This window comes from Lonchura striata, chromosome 7 (assembly GCF_050655825.1).
Source record: "Lonchura striata isolate lonStrDom1 chromosome 7, ASM5065582v1, whole genome shotgun sequence".
NCBI lineage: Eukaryota > Metazoa > Chordata > Aves > Passeriformes > Estrildidae > Lonchura > Lonchura striata.
In genome coordinates, this window is record NC_140709.1 from 522,420 (window position 1) to 544,642 (window position 22,223).

Genomic DNA, 22,223 nt, shown 5'->3' on the forward strand with positions numbered 1-22,223 from the left:
CACCATCTGAGGTATTTGCAGTACATTGAAAATACAAACCTGATCCTCCTGGGAAGTTTTTTTTTTCTTCTTCTTTTTCTTCCCCCAGCAGCTTGGCTCTGAGTCTTTGCTGGGTGACTCTTTTCCCAACAAGTCATCCAGTTCATTGATTCCCAGCAGCCGTGCCTGAGGTACCTCCAGTTCCAAGCGGTAGGAAAGGTTCCTCAAGGTGCACACACAATTCTCCACTGTCTGAACCAAACCAGAGAGACACCACGTCACCAGTTCTTCCTCATACAGACACAAACCAAACGAAACCAGTTCAGTAGAGAAGAAAAGGCACTGTGAGCACAAGTGCTAAACTCTAACGCTGGGCCTTGGGCTGTGTTGTGGCTGCTTCTCTGGGAAAATGCAACCTCTCTCAAATCTGACAATATTTATGAGTGGTCTCTGCTATAATGGCCTACTCTTTAGTATTCTGAAAATGAGAAGTGTAAGAGCTTATTTACTGTTTTATTAAGAAACAGATACTGCAGCACTGCTGAAAACAAGAGGTGGTTCTGTGTTACACAGCTGAGTTTGGCTGTGCCTCAGTAACCTGGGGCTGGGAGTGATGCCAGTTGAGCTGAGGACATCATCATGCTCAGCTGAGCTATACGAAGCCCCAAGATCAGACACACAGGATACCACTAAAGTATCTGTAGATGAGACATGCACACACCTTGCTGTCATAATCTGAGGTGTTCACACAGGTGTGGATCACATAGAGCAGCGAATCGACCAGTCCTTCACAGGACCTCATCTGCTTTCGCGCCTCTTCCCCAGCAGAGCTCAGGTTCCTGAAAGTTGGAATGACAAAGGAACACAGTGTATGCAAGGATAGACAGATAATCACTTATTAGACAGTCTGCATAAGGTTTTTATGCAGCTGATTAGTAACTGGTCAGCAACTCTTAGTGACTAACTTGGTAATTTGCATATTTTTCTATTAGGAAAAAAAGGACAATTGGAAAAACTGTCTACATGATGGAACTTTGTAATTTATAGACTAAAACAATTCCTTTGTCTTTAAAATTACAATACAAGAAAGACCCACTGGATAACATGATTACTCTTTTAAAGGGAGTATTCTAGAAGAGCAAATACCTCAGGCATCCTGTTGTATTGCGCAGAACAAGGGAAGTCTGAAACTTAATTTTATGATCATCATCAAAGGAGGAGCTGTTCCATCCTGAGTGGGGCACTATCACAGTGTTTGTCAATGTAGACAGAGCATCTCTAATGATTGTCATCTTCACGGCATCACACGAAGACAAGTTCCAGAGAACCCCTTAGAAGACATTTCCAGAGCAGAAAAGTCAGCAGAGACTTGGCAAATAAACATGAAGCAACACTGGCAACTTAAAAGACATTACTTTAAACATGTGATGTGATTCTAGAAGAGGCAGAATGTGGGGAGCCATCATCCAAGAAGGAGGAAATCAAGGTGAACAAAGTGAACAGTGGAGGAGGGCATGGCTTTGGTTTAGGTTTTTTCCCAATGATAAGGGTGGTCTGCCCTGACATTCCTGCTACATTGCGCCATATACCAGGGATATCAGGTACTGAGGAGCAGAGCTGAACATACAAGAAGGGATGTATAAATCCTATGGAAACTTTCTTCCTGGGAACAACAGCCACAAGTCCAGAGCATGTCCCATCCATCCATTAGCCGCATGGAACCGCTACCCATCTTTTATGCTTGGGCAGAAATCCCTAATCCCCTGCCCACAAAGTCTCCATACATGACATTCAGATACAGAAGTATGAAATCTGATGTAAATTATCAGCAGAACTGTATATACAAATAACTTGCTGCACACAGCATTGAATTTTCTTTTTTATCATGAAACACAACTTAAATACTTTTTCTGAAGAAGTCATCCTTGATTATAATTCAGATTAAATATCATATGCAGTTACATAGTTTGGATCCATCTTATGAATTCTGCAAGATCTTATTTAAAACTGTTGTCAAGAAAAGATAAAAAAACCCTGTAATAAAACAAATGTTCAGAATCAATAAAGAAATACCTGCTGTGTATGCAGGAGACTTATATGAGGAAAAATTCACCCTAAGTAGAGCTTTAGTGCAACCACCTCAGCATTCACTTCTCCTAATGACTCTATACTCTGTGCTGTTTTAACTGATCAAGATAAGTGTCCAGAAAAATACCTTGCATTATGGCTCTCTGCTAATTTCCCTTCGAAACTTACCTGTCACCAGCTCTTTGACCTCGGCATCGACTGACTTCCTCAGCAGCCGCAGAAGGGCAGGTATCCCTCCCACGTTCTTCATGGCTATTTTGTTCTCATCAGTGGACTTTCCATAAACAAGATTCCTCAGCGCACCACAGGCATTCTTCTGAACCTCCAGGACTCTGTGATCCAGGAGATCCACCAGGTGCTTGATACCTCCTAGCCTACAGACCTGGGAAGTGGAATGTCAGGACCATCAGCACCCACTGATCTCACCCACCTCACTCCACAGATGTAAAAGGCTTTTGTTTTTATGAGAACAATACTACCCATTCTACTTCCAGAAGAATCAGCAGCTGAACCCTTATTGATTTGATTGCTACATGGAACCGAACCTCTCCCTCTACCCCACTGCAATGGCTGAAGGTCATTTTCAGACACTTGCTGTGTTCAGAGAATTGTTATTGCATCAGTCTTGTTTCCACTTTTAAAAGTAATTTAATTTCCTATACCCCGGAATATCTTTTTAGGGAATACTGGAAATAAGAGCTGATTATCACTGTGATGGTCACCAGATCATCAAAACTGCTTTTCATCTCCCAGCAACAGTGAATTATGTGGGCTATCTTTTTACAAAAGTTGCCCCAACATTTTATTAACATAAATAAAATTTATACTGAAAATAACATCTAGCACACACACATAGCATGCAAATGAAAAGGCAAATTCCCTCAAATCAACAGCCCACAGCTGCTTTGCAAAAACAGCTGGTCTTTGAATGCAAAGTTTCAAGAGATTTCAATAATAATCTGAATGTTCGCTCCCATGTACTCTGCCACCACATCACAGTGGCACAGTTTCCTCCATGTTTCTCTACGGTTGGGCTCCTTTCCCCTGCCTGGCAGCTCACTTATTCCCCATGTTGCCTTAAAACACCTTGATAAAAACCAGTGAAAGCACTCCAGAGCTCCTGGTTGTTCTAGTCTCCAGTCACCAACAGGTTACACACTACCAGGCTCTGGCAAACCTACTTTAGAACTCTGCTGGATGACACAACTCTAGGGTAAAAGATTTCCATAGAATTTCCATGCAGCTCTTATGACAGGAAGAATCTGAGCATGTATAATTATAACCCCCAGGCACTTCAATATTAGCACAGGAACACAGGAGGGCTCAAAATACTGTGTCATGATGAAAAAAAAGGGAAGAGGCAAGAGGCCTGGTTTTCCTGGTATGGGTGTCCTGGAAGAGCGGCACAAGCAGCACCCACCTCTGTTTTCACCTTGTTATCCCCAAAGCAGAGGTGCTGCAGATAGGCAGCTGCGTTGGCCTGCACTGACGGGAACTGGTGCTGGAGCATGTGAATGACCTCAGGCAGCTCTGGATCTCGCCACGCAAACTCCCTTCAGTGGAGAGCAACAGAGAGAAGGCATTACTCACAAAGGATGGCGATTTACTGAGGACAAGTATTGGGGCATCTCAACAGCTTTCCAACAATTCAGTTTTGTTTTGGAATTAAGAGGGCTAGAAGGAAACCCAGGTATAATGGGATAACAGTGGTTCACATCACCTTTTAGTCTTCCAACTGGAAAAGGACACTATATCCAGTGTGCTTCAGTTGGATCACAGACCCCACAAATAATCACTAGAATAACACCAACCCAAACACTTCAACCTACAAAAAAATCTCCCAAAAGTTAAATATATAATGCAATTATACCCCCTCAACTGTTCTGCTTAGGGACATCACTTCTGCACGACATTTTTTTTTCAGTGCTTAATGTTCTCCCCAGGCAGAAGCCACTTATAGCTCAACAAAACCTGCACATCCTGAAGTGTTATTGTCAGGATCAGATGCAGGATGGTTGCTTGATCTGAGTTATTCAGGAATTGTAAATTTAAAATCATTAAATAATATTTCCTTCATTAAACCACATTGATTTTGTGCAGACCAATCCTGGAAAAGTCACAAAACATGCCCAGTTTGCAGATTTAGAAACACAGTAATTAATATTTGCTGGGCCATTTGCCTTCTGTAAAAGAGAACTGGTAAAGGGGGGGGAATAAAGTAGTGCCTTAAGTTTTCCCAGGCTCAAAAATCTAAGTAAACAAAAATCTAAAACAAACCCAAAACTAAACCCCCAAAACAATAAATCAATCAATCAAAGAAACAAATCAACCAATCACCCCACCAAAAATCCCCCCCCAAAAAAATAAATGAAAAAAAGAGCAAAGTATGTTCCAAGAACAATAGCTGGGAAGCTCTTCCAAGACTAATGCTGGCCTGACCATTCAGGTCTCCCCAGGGCCCCCAGTCACACGAAGGGGAAGCTCAGGTCCATGCCCACTTTGAAATGCCCAACAATTCAGAGATTTATTTTTCCGTATCTAATGATAGGAAAACCCTAGGGGAAACTGGCTTTTTAGTAAAACTAGTAACTTTCACTCATTCCAGAGAGCCAGCCCACTCCTACCAGCCCACTCTGAGGTGTGTAATATGTTCCCCTGCCACAGCCCGATATGCACATCAGAAACTGCAACAGATTAAATGTAAGGTAGAAGCTATTCCTCTATAATAACTATTCCTCTGTAACAAGCTAAGAAGGTGCATCAGCAATGACAACTGAATCAGAGTTTCTTTAAAGTTCCTTGCCATGAATGGGAAGCATCCCTGCTATAAAGTAACTCTTCTAGCCACCATACCAGAGCAGGCAGCCTCCAAGCTTTACTACCTAGAGCTAAGACTATCCTATTAACATCATTTGGATGAATGCACCATTCAATTAAATGAAACTAATTCTGTCTCTCAATATCTATTAAAAAATTAAGTATATAAATTTCCACTAATAAATAGAATAACAAAATCCATTAAAGAAGCATTTTCATTGCCGAGATGACAGGACTGGCCCACACTAGATAAATGCCATGTACAGGCCTGCTGTAGATGGGAGCAGGGGAATGCAGCAAAAAGCTCCAGTCTCACCATCTCTGCTTGAGGTTTCCTTGGTACCCAAGATGTCCCTAGGACAGCCATGGAGGCACAGCTCAGCCCAGCTCCTCCAGAATGAGCTGGTTTCTCAGTGAACCAGAATCTGAGGAGGGACTGAAATTCCTACTAATTCCAAATCCACACGGAATATACACATAAGTCCTTCCAAGATGTGCACAGCCTGGGCTTTGATACTGCCAGGTTAAATACAAGGTTTTAGTGCACAGTGTCCAGAGTAAATGCCAATGACTATACTACACTTGTCACAGACTCACACTGTGCACAGACATCTGCAACACCAAACCAATAATTATTGCAGAAATATATGTGTTCACTTTCAAAATGGCACATTTATAAATAGTTTTAACACTTACTTTTTTTGAAATTTAAGCAAACTGTTAATAAAAAATTCATTCAAATAAATTAGGTCTGTCCTTTTGAATTTTCAAGTCCCAATTCCCATTCATAGACAGAGAAATCTCACTACAGTGTTACAGGTTACTAAAAGAAATGTTCAATAATTCAGTCAAATCTCATCAAAGTTGTGTTCCCTTAATAACTTCTCCATAAAAACAAGCATTAAAAAAATGTAATAATAAACTGCATAGCAACCATTTTTTCTCACTGCAAGAAGCAGCCTGTGTTCCTGTTCTAGCACTAAAGGTGCAGATGTGAGTATTCCGGCAGGCCGGGGCTGGCTGGGCCAGGCAGAGGCAGCACTGCAGGCGCGAGGGAAGGCTGTGCCCTGGCTGCAGCCCCGGGCCGTGGCCAGCACTTGCCTGGGGTCCTTGTGGATGCTGTCGATGGAGGGCGAGCGCGTGGTGCCGCCGTCGGGCGCGGGGTGCAGGCGGCCGTAGCCGGGCTCCGGCAGCCGGAACGGCACCGCCCGCAGCGGCTCCGCCAGCGCGGCCGCCGTGGGCAGCCCGTAGGTGTTTCTTTGGTATGTGAGGGTGCTACGCTGGCTGGAGGATCGCTGCAGGTTACCCATGCCTAGGATAGAACAGTGTCAAAACCAAACAGGTAACAAGTGCCTGCTGAAGAGAAGGGGCAACACCTACTTAACAGTGCAAGCAAAAAAACCATCAGTCTTGAAAATGTCTACTGTGCTCCATGTTGCAACTGATGTCAGATTTCATGGAGCAATTCTGCAGTGTTCCATGGAGATGGAGAGGTTAGTTACAGAATTAAAGGTTTGGTGGAATCAGACTCGTGCCTCAGCTTCCCTCAACAAGAATTAAAGTACGAAAAGTGCATCCCATGCCAACAAGCAGGAAATCTGGGTGCAAAGTGTTTTCAAAGTTCATATTGTTTATGTGATATTTTGCTTTTCCTAACTACACAGACAATTTCCCTGACAAAAGGTAACATGTGGACCATTGCAAAGATGAAGCTGAGCGGTTTGGGAACAAGAACATGCGTCTTCATATCTGAACAGAGCTGGTGGCTCTCATTCTTCCAAGAAAAGTGGTATTAAGTAGACAAGTAAACAAAGAATTCCAGTTTCTAGTTATATTTCTTCACTGGCACATCCTGACAACTCCATTTATTCTAGGTTCTGGAAGGCAGGAGAAATGCAAAAACTGGTTCCTTCTTCAGCACTATTCTCTTGGTATTGCAGTTACATTAGCAAACAAAAAGGCATTTTCAAGTGTGTGAAAACATGGCATATGAATCGGATAGTTCTCTATAAATACTTCTAGAGAGTTACTTAACTAAATCACTCTAATATTTTAAGAGTTTTTGGAGCCACTATACAAATTATTAATCAACCTTTAAAGAACAAACTGCATTGCAACATGCATTATATTTCTCTCTACACAAAATAAATCCTAATACTAATCTAAAGCCTATGCTCTTCATAATACATGAATGCCACTTCTATGAGATACTAGAGGAATATTTCAATTTCAATAGACAATCCTCAGCTGTAGCATTAACCATTATGCTTTGTTGAGAAGTTTGGTAAAACAGTATTTTTACTGTGAAAGACGTGGTAAGTAATTTTAGTGGAAAGCTCTTGTTTTTCTGGATTGATGAATGAAAAAAAACCCATGAACCAACTCAATTCTTAAGAGAGAGATGCACAGAGAATGCAAGAGAGGAAGCAATAAATTCTGTGTGTCACGAATACATTTATCTGGGATGTACCCGTGCATGTGCTATCAAACAGAAAACACTCTGACCCCAGGCTGACAGTGATGTATAGCCCCAAGCATTCACTGCAAACATCACAAGAGCCTTTTAATTCCTGCAGGTTGTTTGAAGTCCCTCAAACCTAGCTTCTGTCTCCATTAATTGATACCCTCTAGTTCTTCCTTGTGCACTGGCGTTCCGTGTGTCCCCTGCTCCCCACACCCCGTGCCCCGGACCAGCTGGCTCGGACGGAGCCGAGGCCGTCACCCACCGGAGCCGGTGCGGAACAGGGCGGCCTGGGAGCCGTGGTGCAGCTCGATGGTGCCGTGGTTGGGGCTGCGGTACACGGGGCTGTAGAACGTCCTGCCCTCGTAGATGGGGGTGATGTGCATGTCCGGGGACACCACCGAGCGCAGCTCCTGCCCCAGCTGGCTGTGCTGGCCTGCATACGAACTCCTCAGGCCTGCAACCAAGCACAGGGACATGCCGATGTGGCCCAAAGCAACAGAGCTGTCAGGATCGAAGCTTTCTTCCTTTAGCCAAGAAAAGGTGTTGTTCAAACCTACCAGTTACGAAGACTTATTCATTATATTTTTTCCATTATTAAATGGTCCATACTGAAAGGTTCGCTGACAAAGCAGCATTTCCTTGACCAAAAGTTTTGTCCATACACTGGCAACTTGAAATCTCCCAATTTAATTTTTTTGGTATCATTTACAGCCTTAACCACAGAGAATAAAAGCTGACTCAGCATACATAGTGCAGAGATTCAGCAATAGCAGGGCAATTATGGACCTGACAGAAATCCTGTCATAACGGAGGGCACAGACTAAAGGGGTTGTAATCCTGAAACTGAAACAGCCCGTAGCATTAAGAGTAAACATCTGCTTGATAGTGGCAGCAGAAATGCAAGCACATGTATAAAGATTTAAATAGCCCATGATGTGAGTATATATAAATAGCTATGCTGCAGCTGGATTAGTATTTTTCACCTTGCTATATATTTAATATTTCATATAAGATGTACACAGTTTGTCAACTTTGGCATTAACACTGCAGGCACTAAAGCTTTGGCAGTTATCAAAGCAGCACAATATGTGAAATGAGCTATGCAAGGATGATGAAATGGTGGAGATTACAGAATAACTTCAAAAGTACAATGGAGTAGTGATGTGTAACCAAATGTATCCGTCATCTGTGTATTCTGCCCCTTCAAAATCCCAGACCTACTCTGCCACAGTGTCTGCAAGGAAAGCTTTGGGCCATCACTAAGAAAACATATCTACAGATGGTGAGAACAGAAGGACTTGAGCAGGCAAAGAGGGCATTTCCCATCAAACTCATTCCCAATCCCTTATCAAAATGGTATATTATTAAGTCTGGCAAACAGAGGTAAGGGAGAAGACACATTTTATCTTTTACTGAGGAATGAGAGCATTTTGGAGTTTCCTGCACTATAATGGTTCAAAAGAAAAATTGCCATCTATTTCAAAGGGCATGTGGTCTAAATAGAAAATCACCTTGTCTTTGTTCATTCAGATGAAGGTCAGAACAAAATCAGTACACACAAAATCTAAAATGTCAAGTAACTGCATGTTAGCAAGAACTACCTCTCAGATGAATAGATTCTACTTTTTAGGGCTCTATTTTGAGCTAGTATTAAAATGGTTACCCTATATTTGACTTGAAGTATGAGATAGTCTAGAAATATCAGTTGAAAAAAACCCTAATATTCAGTGGTAATAACTTATATATTTTAGGAAAGAACTAGACATAAAATTAGTTCCAGGCTAGTATGCTTTACTTTATGTTTAGCCTGCACATACATTTAAATGTACTTTATTTCTGAAAATGCTGACATGCCTCTGTAAGACTTAGAATTTCATTTAGCAACTTAAATCATAGGACTTAATTCAATGCATGGCCAGCAATTAATAATCATAAAGCCAGTATGGATGAGGAACTTGCGATTGACACATCAGTGTTTATAACCTGGCACTGGCACTGCAATTGTGCCCCAGTGCTACAACGTTTCATGCACAACACCAGGACTGCATGCTGAGCTTTCTACAGCTGTGGTCTGTGCTGGATACTCACCCGTGAGGCTATCTGGCCGTGGGGGGACCATCCTCTCATAGATATCATACTGCTGTCCATACTGTTCCATGTCATGAATTGTCCTCTGCAGCGTTGTCCCCAGGTGCTGTGGAACTGCTGTCATGCCAGAGCGCTTCGGGGAAGAGGATCCCAGCTGAGTCTGGGATGGAGAAGTCACTCTGGCTTGCACATCAGTAAGGGCAAGAGGAGAGCCGACTCTGCCGGCTGTCTGGTACGGGGCAGCGCCGCTGCCGGGGTTTGCCTGCCGCGAGGTGAGCGAGCCGACGCGGCGCACGGCCGAGGGGGAGGCAGGTCTGTGCGCGGCGTACGGGGAGCCCGCCCGCTGCACGGGCAGGGTGGTGGATGAGTACGCGTGCGAGGGCAGGGATCTCTGCTCAGCGACACTGGGAGAGCCGTAGCCGCTCCCCAGAGATGTCCGCAGTGACCCCCGCGATGGGGACATGCTCGTGCTGACCATGTAGGAGGGAGACTGTGCTCTGGATGGCACCGAACTGACCCGTCTCATCACACGATTGGTAGCAGTATTTGCTGAAGGCTGTTGAAAATCAAAAACATTTATGAGTTTTATCATTTAGGTCACAGAGTGGATATTGTTCTCCTGTAAGATGGAGAACTCTGCAGGAAATGCACACAATTTAATGGTATATACAGGCAGCTGGAGTGTAGCTTTTACCCTAAACCTAATTCCTTCACGTTTCCCTGTAACGTTTTTTCTAAACAACGTTTCTTAGTATATAAAATGACAGTTTAACATTAAAAACCCACCTGCTTCTCATTCTCATTTGGCTTGCTATGTCAATCTTCACCTATACTTTTCTTCCTCACTACTCAACTCCTCTGGAAACTCAGGAACAGTACTGCATAGAGTTCTGGTATAATCCAGAAATATTCTAACATTTACTGTCTTACTATCATTCCATTTACTGAAAAAGAAGGGAAAAGCTAGAAACCATAGAATGTACAGGAATACAAGTAGCATCTTCCTTTAAGAACTATGATTATATACAGGCTAACTTCTTGGAAGGCTTTCCCCCATTTCACAATTAATTTTGAGTGAGTGATACTTTCTTGATATGATAATAGCAGTGTACTGTGCAGTCAGGAGTGCTACTTCACTTCAGCTCCTGTGAATGACCCAGACCACATGTGCTGATTCCAGCAAAGGGGTCTCTGCAGCAAGCTATTCCTGCTCTGTAACCAGTGAAAGCATTAAACAAAAACTAATTTTGTGACATTAAACCCAGCCGATACAAAGCAGGGCCCAGCTATACAGCTGCTGTCTCTAAACCCTGTTGGAGCCCGTGCACAGCCAGCATAGTGCACTGGTCAGAGTACCTGGACTGATGTCTGCCCCTCGGCGTGCGAGCTTCTCACCACATCAAGGTTGTTGAGGGGTCCACCAAGGGAATGCTGCTGTCTGATCTCTGACTTGTTCAAGTTTTGGCTGTTATGGAAACTGCTTATTTCCTGGTAACCACTGTCAGAATAAGAATTCATTTGTGTTGAACTTCTTGAGTTACCTATGGACCCTGTAAATATGAAGCCAGCATAAGAAGAAAATAATCTAACAAATTCACCAAGTATTATATCACTTTATTATTTGTTGCATCGTAACTGTATTATCATTTTTATACTGTCAATAAAGAAATATATTCTAATATTTAAAATGCACACAACAGACCCTCACTTTCATGGAGAGATGTCTGCTCTGGTGAGTAGAGAGTCCCTTGCTCTGCTTCTGTCCTAATATCAAAGGCATTGGTGTGAACACCCTCTGACACCTGTGGTTTGCTTACACTGGTGGGCGGAGGATCTGAAAGAATAAATTATTTAGATAAATCCAGTGTTTCACATGCAAGTTTTCTGAAAACTCAATAATGATAATTTTCTCATACATACTAATGAAGGACTTACACCAAACAGAATCCGTTTACTGACAGACAGGTATCATCTCCCAAACACAATGAATAGAACATTAATATAAATCACTGAGAATTTTGTTACCTGAAAGTTTTGATGTAGCTCTACAACTCTAATTTTTCAAATATATGTTCCAAACCTATTTTAATGAAAAATTAATTGATTATCTAGTACACTCTGAAGAATAGAAACACTGTGCAACTGTGCTGCAGTGCCCAGTGGATAGCTACCCTTGTCTTAACGGCCTGTAATCAATACCTCCAGATGTAAAAGGCTGCGCTGAATTTCATCCCTGTTTGTGTACTATGAACACTAGTTGCTCCAAATTTCTATACATTTTTTACTTAGTAAACTAATATATAAATATTTGCCTCTTAAGCTAACTTCAGTTCCAAGAATGTAATCTCAACTGTACAGACAAATGACAGTGTTGTAAGGAAAGGCAAAGGAGGCACAGCAATGCTCTTATGAAGAAAGGAAAAAGTTAAAAGAGTCTGGAAAAAAAGGACAAAAGATGAGGATACTGAATCAACATTATTGTAAAAGAAATATTAAGCATTCAGCTATCATATTAAGCAGGCAGCAGGGATGCAGTACAGAACCACAGAATGGTTTAGATTGGGAAAGCCTTCTGAGGCTACATGGTAGCATGAGGCTACCACTGCCCCATGATCCCAAAGTAACACATCCACACGGCTTTTAAATCCCTCCAGGGATGGGGACCCCACCCTGTCCTGGGCAGCTGTGCCAGGGCTGGACAGCCCTTCCATGAAGAATTTTCCCTAATATCCAGGCTAAACCTCTCTGAGGAAGCAGAGTAGACAATGGAGGTCATGTTTAAAGGTAACACCTGAAATGTAAATTCTTGCTGCAGAAATCCATGAAAGAGCCTGGGTCAAATCCAATGGGAAGGTGCCAAGGAGCACCAGCCCAGCCCCAAGGACTGCTTGGTGCCAGGAGGTGTGATGCACAGAAATACTCTGGCTTTTACCAGTGGCTGCACACAAAATGCTGGTCTCTCACCACCTGCATAACAAGCCATAAGCAATGTTCATACTAAAAATGTTACTCAGCAATTGCTATTATGAAGAACGTTTGAACACTAGTCAGATTTTTAAAAAATCAATAATTCCTAGAAATCCTAGGCAGTCAGCAGTTATTTACCAGTAGTGCATTCTTTGGTCAAAACTAGCATGTAAAATTTGAGGCCAGTTATTTTACTAGAATAGGAGTATTATGATCCAATTTAATTAAGATTTAATAAGAAGTGTTACTACACTTCCATTATTTTAATAATCATTATGCCTAGAGATGATCCAGAGAACCAACACTGCCAGAACTGACTTCACAGCCTGTTACACCAACTCAACACCAGATGGAAACAGCCACCAGTGGGTGTTCCATGTTCTTTGGAATAAAACACTTGGAGGACTTGGACATTTACATTAGGATTACATCGAACTGCAATAGTTTAATCTTCAATATTTTGTTTATCTAATACAAGGCCCTATTATCTCAGTTACTGGATATTACATGATACTAAACCAATGTCAAACAGACAATCAGTTTGGGGAGAGACACAAGAAGAATAAAGTCCAATTGTGCTGTTCAGTGCAGATGTTCCCAGGACAGAGGTTTGAGCCCAATCTCGCTCCCATCACACACTGCCCACCAGGCCAAAGCCTTCATAGGGCTAAAAAGTAAAGATTGTTTAGGCTGTTTAACAAAGGCAAGAATGCACAATAAAATGAATTGTTTTCTTTCTATCTGACAGCACTACCATAAAACAGGAGGAATGCCCTGAATAAAATAATACCCTTCTTATAAATGGCTGATCCACTATTCTATTTATAAGCATCTGCAAAACAACATAACTTTATATTTCTGTGGAAAAATTCTGTATAATTCTACTGATGCAGAAAGCAATTACAGCTACAGTCACATCTTATCATCCACCGATGCTTCTGACATAAACCACTACCTACAGTCACAGAAAAGGTGATTTAAGGCAGTGGTTTAATCCATCTTTAACTTCAGTATTTTCAGATTACAGTTCATAAAGCAACTAGTGACACTTCTACAAAACAAAGATTCATGGTGAATTGGGGAATAAAAACTTATAATCAAACCACAATCACAGCATAAATGTAAACAGGAAATGAAATGTAGATCAGGAACTTCTAAGCAAGAAATAAGGTTTTTTTTCCCCAACATGCCCACTTCTGAGTAATTACTTCAGAAATGGCTACTTTGAATATAGAGATATGCGAAATACACATCTAGGTTTGCATTAACACATAGAGCATTAAAACAGAAGTAGAATTTTTGGCCATATGTCAAGTGACTGCTTAGCAGGGAGATGAACATAAGATTTCTAGAGAAAAATACACAAATGTGAAGGGAGAATTAAATAACAAAATAAAAGCATGAGCTGGATAAAAGAAGGAAAGGAAAGGAAGGGAAATGAAGGGAAGGAAAGAAGAAAGAGAAAAGAGAAGGGAGAAAGGGAGAAGAGAAAGGGAGAAAGAAACTAATAGAAGGTCAAGGAGAAAAGTGAGTAAGTTATGGGAAAATCAGAAGAGGAAATAAAGCAGTGGAATGCAACTGTCCAAAATAAGTAAGTAAAACAACACCTGAGAGCTCTCAGTAGGAATCTGTACCAATTGTGAAATGTCATATTATTGGGATATTATAGAGCAAGTGGAAACAATGTGATTTAAAAAATCACCAACAAACAAAACACACAAATCCAACATTCACATTGAAAAAATATGTAAGACTTGTTTTTCAGTTACTTGAAAAAACAAATTTGATTTTTGTTTAAAACCACTGCTGAAAGAATACCTAAAAAGCACCACCATGACTAGCAAAAGTTAAACGGCAGTGCAAGTAGGCTGTTAAGAATATTAGCTCTAAAATAAAGGAAAAAAGCTAACATGTGCCTCACCTCAGCTGCAGAAACAGAAACCATGAACATACAATTATGCACAAGTTTAAGAGCTTAATCTCCAAATAAAACAAAACCCTGGAATGGCATATAGAGTAATCCCAGTGATGGTAATTATGAATATGCTTGATTGAGCAAGCAGCAGCAGGCAGGGCCCCTGTGCAGCAGCCATACAGCACCCTGCACGAGTGGGACAGGAAGGCTCTGCAGACCTGGGTTCATGCAACTCTCACCCCCCAGTGCCAGCTGCTCTGGGATTGCACTGGGCCATTTTGGCAAGCATGACAAGAGCACATGGTCACCCAGCACAACAAGTGACTTGCAGGAGCCTCTGTCCATGTCTGTCCTGCAGGTACTCCTGCATACTCCAGAGCCCGTGGAGTTCAGAGAGCGACTGCAATGTCAAACATCAACTGATGCACACAACCTGGCAGAGCTCTGTGCTCTGGCTGTCAGGGCCAGGAGGGATTATTCCAACAGACCAGGGAATGCCACCATGAAGATACAGTCCTACCGTCTCCCCCAGCATAACCAGGAGCAGTTGTGGCAGTACAAGAAAAATGCTTATTTTGGAAAGAAAGTTCACACTATCTCAAGATACAAAAGTAGAAAAAGCACTCTCAGAAAAACCTCCACTTATTAGATATCTTCTCAGTTAAGTAAGAACATCTGTAAAAAGAAAATAAAAAGAGCTTTCAAGCTTAAAACATGCAATATTTTTTCATGCTCCTTACCTGCCAGGGGGAAGACTCAAAAGTAAATTTTAGTTAATTGCAAGGAAGACCCAATACATGACAAGCCTTGTGTAGAGTCACAGCTCACACAGAAATACAAAGACACAGAAAGATACAAGAAAAGTACTTGCAACTACCTATGAGCTCAAGCACCTTTTACAGTGACATAGAGAACACATGTGTCCCATGAGTGACAAAGGAAACATCGATGTCATACTTTAGAAAACACACTTGGAAAAGAAGTAGCATTGCTGCATTTGTGTCCAAAAAGCAATGAATGCCAAGAAAATAAATCTACTTGGGCTTAAAGCAAATTGAACATAAAACATAATACCTGAGGATCTCCAAGGAAATGACTTCTCAGTAGAGCTGCAGAAAGAAAAAAAATTATCACGCAAATTAACCATGTGGTTAGTTTGGACTTCTTATTTTATTTTTAATTAATCATAGAAACCTTTACAAAACCCCCCAGCAGATAAAACTTAAATAGTCCACGTAAATACCACTCTTCAGTGCTTTATACCTGACAACCAAACCACTGGCCATTGAGTTCAACTTTCTGTTAGTCGGTGGGAATTATTCATTGTAACTTCTTGTATGTCACAGCACTAGGCAGCGCAACCTGTCTGCAACAGGAGAGGTGAGAGCACAACTTACGACACAACTCCTGCTTAAGGGGGTATGCTGTCCATGGCAGCCCACACCAGTGTGTGCCACCAGCAGCACTGCACAACCAGCGTGCACAGCCCACAGACACCTGTGCACCACCAGCAGCAAACATTTTGTTTGGACAGCAGCAGCCACTGCTTGTGGCAGGGTCTAGCAAAGGAGATTTGGGGATCACCACTTGAGAGCATCTGGCTTCTACATGTACAGCAGTTCAAAAATCATAGGTCTGTTTCTGTTCATTGTTTTCACTGTTTTTTCAGTTTCCAGTTTTCCAGAGAGAATTCTGATCCTTTGTACAGAACAAGTCCAACCTCCTGACACACGCAGCTACAACTCTGAGAGTGAGGAGGTGACAGACGTCACTGTCCAGGTTAGCAAGATGCCTTCACAGACAACTACTGCAGGTACCAAGCAGGTGTCTCTGATATCAGTGTAAAACCCAGACTTCTCCTGCATTTTTCCAATACTGATTTTTTACCAAACTATCTTCACCCTTTTGTTCCTCCACTGAGCCATGTGCTTTCCTGTGTTCACAGTAATACTGATGCAGAATTCATCCATAGTCCATATTTAGACTAATGTTAATAACACTAATGTGTTATTAACATTAGTCTAAATATTTTTATGGGAAAATGTATTTTATAACTCTAAATATAAAATATCAAACTTTGAATAATACATCATTTTTCACAGTGATTATAAGCTACTGTTTTCCAAACAAAAAGCTCTTCAAAGGAAAAACAGGCAAGTCCATCAGATTTGATTGTGTCTAAATATCAGCATGAGACTGTGATTTTGGGTAAGATGTAGCAATTTCTAAATGACCTTTTATTTTATTTCTTTCTACCACAGCTACCCATTACAAAAAACTAGCTCAGTCACAAGAACAGCATGAGAACATCCTTCTTTTCTAAAATGAAACCAACCATTTAGGAACCTTTTTGGAAACAAAATATTTGTACAAAATAGTGCTAAAGATACATGCTAGCACAAACTGAACTAGAGTTACAATGACACTTCAAGTAAAAGGAGAAATCTGATGCAGACTTCATGTGTCTGAAAGTCAACTTCTGGCCCCAGAATTCCCATCCTACCTGAATACCAAGTTTTCCACTCTTGCCCTTTTGCTCTGCTCTTGAGACTTTCAGGAAACTCAATTCCTTACACTGAGGCAACATGGCTCTGTGTTGCTGGCAATTGTAACACATACTGAATGCACACAAATACTTTATTGTCACACATGCAAGGCTATAACTCAGAGCACATTCCTGCCCAACATACCTGACTACTTGACCTTCCTTTACAGGTACAGAATGTAGAAATGAAAAAGGCTGCACTGACCATGGGTCATGGGAAGAAAGCTGCTTCATCAACACTTCAACTGGTTAAGCATTTAACTTGACTCTTATGAAATAATTTTGGCATAAGTCTAGCAACATCGCCTACTGATATCATAATCTGATTTTGTCACCTAGCAGGTGCAATGTTAAGAAAACAGCAAATCTGTCAGCTTTGAGCAGTAACTCCACTGCATTTCATCCCAGTGTTTAAAAGCCTCTGTGGTGACACACTGCAGGGCCCATGCCGAGCTGTTGCTAGAGTTAATCACAATGCTGTCTCTTCCTGACAGCAGCCTGTAATATATCCAGAAAGAGCCCACTCTTTCAAAGCTGCACTTTGGAAAATGTTAATTTAGCCCACTACTATCCTTGGAAAAGAATTTAGTTAGTAGAGTAGAAATGCAGAAATATTCCTCTATCACAAATACCGTAACAGCTTGGTATGAAGTATGGTTTTAAATTAGAGGAGATAGAGACAAATATGACAGCAACAGAAATATTTGGTAACTGGAGATGGACCATGCATGCAAAATGTGCTGAAATCCATTTATGCCTTCTTTTTTTTTTTTTTACCCTTTTGATGTTTTTCTCACTTGTATTTTTAAGGATTTGGATTAGTTTGTTTGGGTTTTTTTGTTTGAGGTTTTGACTAATTTGATTTTTTGTTGTTTATTTTTTGGTTTTGCCTCTTTCTTAATTTCACACCTTTTCCTTGCCATTTCACTACTTTAGTTCAAAGCTATCTTAGATACAAAATTGAACCAGCTACTAATCTGGAAAAAGTAAAAATCTGATAAATGGAAAAGGTTTTGCATGAAAACATTTAGAGACAAAACACACTAAGGGTCACCAGCACTGCTTTACATTTTCATATGGCAGCTCGCAAACACTTTCCAGCTTTGAGTTTCCAGGTTAGAACAGGGGCCAGCAGCTCTCTCAGTGAAATGGCTCTGCCATTCTGCTAAGGCAGAAGGGGCTGGTGGAGTCTCAGCTAGGTCTCAGCCCGCACCTGTGCACAGCACAGCAGGCCTTCAAGAACAACACTGACACTTAGGGAGCAGATTTCTGATTTTGTTAAGCACAATTATGATCTCCAGTTCCTAGATTGGACAAGTCAATTCTCATGCATCTTTTGCAGGTATTGCACAACATGAAACAGTTTAAACCTATTATCTCTGCAAGTACGCCACAAGGTGAAAAGTATTTCTCATTTAAACAGCACCACTTGAGAGAAAAGCAGTGATTTCTGCTGCCTACCTTCCTGCTTGGCTATACTGCTGCTGTCATAAAGAAAAGGCAACAGATGAAAAAATTAAGCACTATTTATTAAATATTTATAAAATGGTGAAAAGCTGTAAAAAGCTAAAAATATAATTCTGTAAAAAATGTATGTACTTCACACATATTCCTGTAGTATTTCAGTTCCCTACATGGCTACGCCTCCATCGTTGGAATACATCTGCGCTGTGAGGCGGCAGCAGCAAAGGGCTGTTCCCGGGGAGCTGGGCGCGCTGCCCGCAGAGCTGCCAGCCACACTCCAGTACCCCCACAGACTGAATGTGCCCTTCTACTTGCCCTTTAGCTTCCATTTTAAATATCTACATCAACCAACACTTTTACAACTGTATGCACTATACAGAAAACTCAGTGTAACCTTAAATTCTTAGTGTAGGGGGATTTCTTTAATAAAATGCCTTGTACTAAATTCCATAAACTTGTATTACACCTTAGAAGCAACTGGAAACCATGAAAATCAATATTTTGCTTTTCTTGTTGAAACAGGTAAGGAGACATTTTCAAAATATTTTAAGTAAATGAGGTAATTTTCAGTTTTCAACTTTTCTAACTATCTTCTTTTCTAGCTGTCTTCTTGAATTCACCAATGTAACTGATTTGTCCACCCACTCTGCTAGACCCTATACCAGGAACCTAAGCAATCCTATGCTCCCTGCAAACAAATTAACCAGCACTGCCACCAAAAACAGGTAGTCCTGGGACTTGCTGGGTGTTTCCAGGTGACCCTGGAAACCACTAATTTTCCAGGTATGAATTCAGAAAGTGTCTGGAATACACTGTAATAATTAGAGAGGCCGCTTGAAACTGTTCTATAACCCTTTACAGCAAATCTGCATTTTTTTAATCCTTCAGATATTAATAGAGGTGAATAGCTATCAGTGAAAATATACTTATAGAGGACATAAGCACCACTAAAAAGCCTTTAATTTATGGGACAAATGAAAGTAAAGTCATCAGGACCTGTACCTTGTGCTGGCGATACTTGGTGACTCTGCTCCAAGCCTACATCTCTCTAGCTGATTAGCCACAATTTGCCTTTCCACTTCCAGTTCTCTGGTAAGTCTTTGAAATTGAAGCTCCTGAAATTTCAAAATAAAAAGAAAAGCATTCTTGATGTTAAAAAATGGGTGTGGATTAACTCTGAAACAATCACTGATTCATCACAGTTGTGTGTTGTGTTTTGATTTTTCCTTAGGTGAATAAACTATAAAAGTGGAAATTAAATGGATCTTTAAATCAGTGATTCATGCAAATATTGATTAATCACCTGTTACAGAAAGAAAAACATGTTTAAGCATTCTTGGGTTTTTTTACTCCTGCAATTAAAATTTTTGTGCCTTCTTACATTACCACAGTCTAAGAAAATTAGTGCCTATAAAGTCAGTCTTCAATTTAATCTATAAACAGGGAAAATGGAAAATTCCTAACCTTTCCAATCACAAACCTTCCAATTCTAAGCTATCCTACATTCTGACTGTAGTTGGAAACCTTAAGATCTACAACTTCAAACTTGCTGAGTGTAGACATGTGCTATTTCACCTTTTCTGAGTTCAGTGTTTTTATATTTCTTGGTCAAGGGTACCAAACTTCTTCAGCCTTTTTAAGAAGCTTTTGGAATTCAACAGTGCAAGGGTGATGTGGGAAATACCAGTGCTGCACAGGACGGGTGTTACTGAAACCTGGAACCATTTTCTAAAGCTCTCTGAAATCCAGACTATGTCTCATCAAAGGATATTGAGGGAGTTTTTCTCCTCAGCTTTTATTGACCAGAGAAAAGGGTTCTATTGAGCAATTGCATTATTTTCAAACCGATACTGTAAACCCTCTGAAGTTTAGGTAAACCATCTAAAAATAGATGAACACCAATATTTAGTAATCAGATGAAGCACCAAGCAAGTCTTATCTAGAGGTCAAGTGCAACACAGAGCACTCATTTGATGTGAAAGCTCAAAAGACTGAGGAGGTTTCTCACGCTCATGTTATGGTACTGCCCAGCAGCTGTATGGAGCCAGGGATGTCAGCTCCTGCAGACTGCTCCTTCACACCCCACATCACACGGAATGGGGCAGAACACTTCCCTTTCACCAACCACTCTCCACTCCTGCCCTTCCAGAGCATATATGCAATTGTGGACACATCCAAACATTTCTGATAGCTCCCTAACCAAACTGAATCAACACCCTAACATCCCCAGTTATGGCCAGAAGAAGTGGGTTTGCATCCAGGACATGTTTCCTGTTCCTTACCAATAAACCAATATTTAAACAGCAATGTCATGGATGCAAACTGCCAATCTGAACCTATTGTTACTTACTGATCTTTTAATTAGATGAATAAAATTAAACATGCTAGCCATTAATTGCTTTCATTTGACCAATCTGTATTAATTTGCCTTTACAGATAGAGGCATTAATGAGCACATTATTCTAGAAAATGTCTTGCTGCATAACATCTCAAGTAATAAACTGTCCATTTAAATAAAAATCCCTGGTTTTTGCCCCATTCTATAAAAATTTAAAGGCAGTTAAAACAGAAGAAATATACTTCATTCTTCTTGAAAATAATTCTTAAGAGAAGAGGTGAATGACATAGTGGACAACAGAGCAATACATTTTACTTCATTTATTAAAACTACATTTAAAAGCAAAACTCGCTTGTATTCTATCAAAAAAACTGAGATAAGGAGAAACAGGAGAAAAGCCACCAAGCCTTATTTGGCCACTTCAGAGACACACTGCTGAGCTGGGAACAACACCATCAGCTGTCTATTTACACTGTTCCTCACTTTATCTTGGTGTTGACCAGAGAGCCACAAACTGCACAGTGCACTGAACAGCAGAGGGGCAAGAGGCCTGCAACTCATCTGCCAGTTTTAAATCATGTTGATGTTTAGGAAGATCCAATGTGCTCTTGCAAGAGCAAGAATAGTAAGGAAAAGAATCCATCTCTATTTTCTAGTCTGAGTACATTCTGGTAAGCTCAGCCTGAGAGTCCAATGAAGAAGCAGTTTGAACTTTGAAACCATGAGTGCTGACTTGTGTATGTGCCTCCTTAAATTTGAGATCTGCAGCAGGTGCAGATATTAAATACCTGCAGGTGCAGGTATTAAATACTTGCATAAATACACAAGATGGATAGTTTTAGAGCCACTGTTTTTTTTACAGCTGGAATACCTCATGCTTTAAAACTTTTTTCTTTTATCTTAAATCATATTATTACCATTATTATTACAGAAAACTAAGTCCTAACCAGCTTTAAATTGATCACCTTTCTAGTTTATACTTCCTTATAATTAAATTTTATACCACTCTGAGTGCACATTGGACATACCCCCACAATGGGTATGAGGACAGCACACTAGTTCTGGCAGGAACAGCAGACTAGTTCTGGCAGCACATTAGTAGTTCTGGCAGGAATCTATCGAAATTTGTTTCTCTCTCTAGCTTTGGTGGGAGCAGTGGGAGGGCTCATTTCTTGAACAGGTTGCTCCCTGCACAGAGCCCTGCCCTGGGCATAAATCACAACTCACTGACTCCTACAGCACTGCCTATTGACAAAATGGCATTGTAGGACTCAAATACAGCTCTTAATAAGCTTAATAGCATTTGCAGCAGAACATCTATGTGGCAAGCACATAGTAAAATCATAGACATGAAATTACAGAACACTGCCATACTGCATCCCAAGGAGCAAACAAACCTTCTTTAGACAGACACACTACACTGGCTCAGCCAGAATGTCATGGTTTGATATTGGCACAATGCTAGCGCTTTCATGAAAATGTAACTTATTAATTGAATGCTGTGAAATGTGATTGAGAATAAAGTAGGCTAAACTTAATAACAAGGGGAAAACTTTAT

General features: G+C 40.9%; 1 protein-coding gene across 12 annotated transcripts in view; it reads right to left on the reverse strand.

The window, feature by feature from the left end:
* Positions 1-22,223, reverse strand: part of PKP4 (plakophilin 4) — a 66,984-nt gene that overhangs the window by 8,862 nt on the left and 35,899 nt on the right. For 2 of the 12 annotated variants that reach the window (XM_021543454.4, XM_021543453.4), the window contains exons 3-14: positions 19,330-19,442; positions 15,393-15,427; positions 11,145-11,270; positions 10,793-10,986; positions 9,437-9,992; positions 7,611-7,802; positions 5,986-6,196; positions 3,488-3,620; positions 2,236-2,449; positions 1,126-1,309; positions 701-818; positions 40-231 (exon numbers count right to left, since the gene is read on the reverse strand). In XM_021543454.4, coding sequence (XP_021399129.3) covers positions 40-231; positions 701-818; positions 1,126-1,309; positions 2,236-2,449; positions 3,488-3,620; positions 5,986-6,196; positions 7,611-7,802; positions 9,437-9,992; positions 10,793-10,986; positions 11,145-11,270; positions 15,393-15,427; positions 19,330-19,442 — 2,268 coding nt within the window. Of the gene's footprint in view, positions 1-39; positions 232-700; positions 819-1,125; positions 1,310-2,235; positions 2,450-3,487; positions 3,621-5,981; positions 6,197-7,610; positions 7,803-9,436; positions 9,993-10,792; positions 10,987-11,138; positions 11,271-15,392; positions 15,428-19,329; positions 19,443-22,223 lie in introns of all 12 variants that reach the window. The other 10 variants (XM_021543452.4, XM_021543451.4, XM_085584811.1 and 7 more) reach the window with 7 other exon arrangements.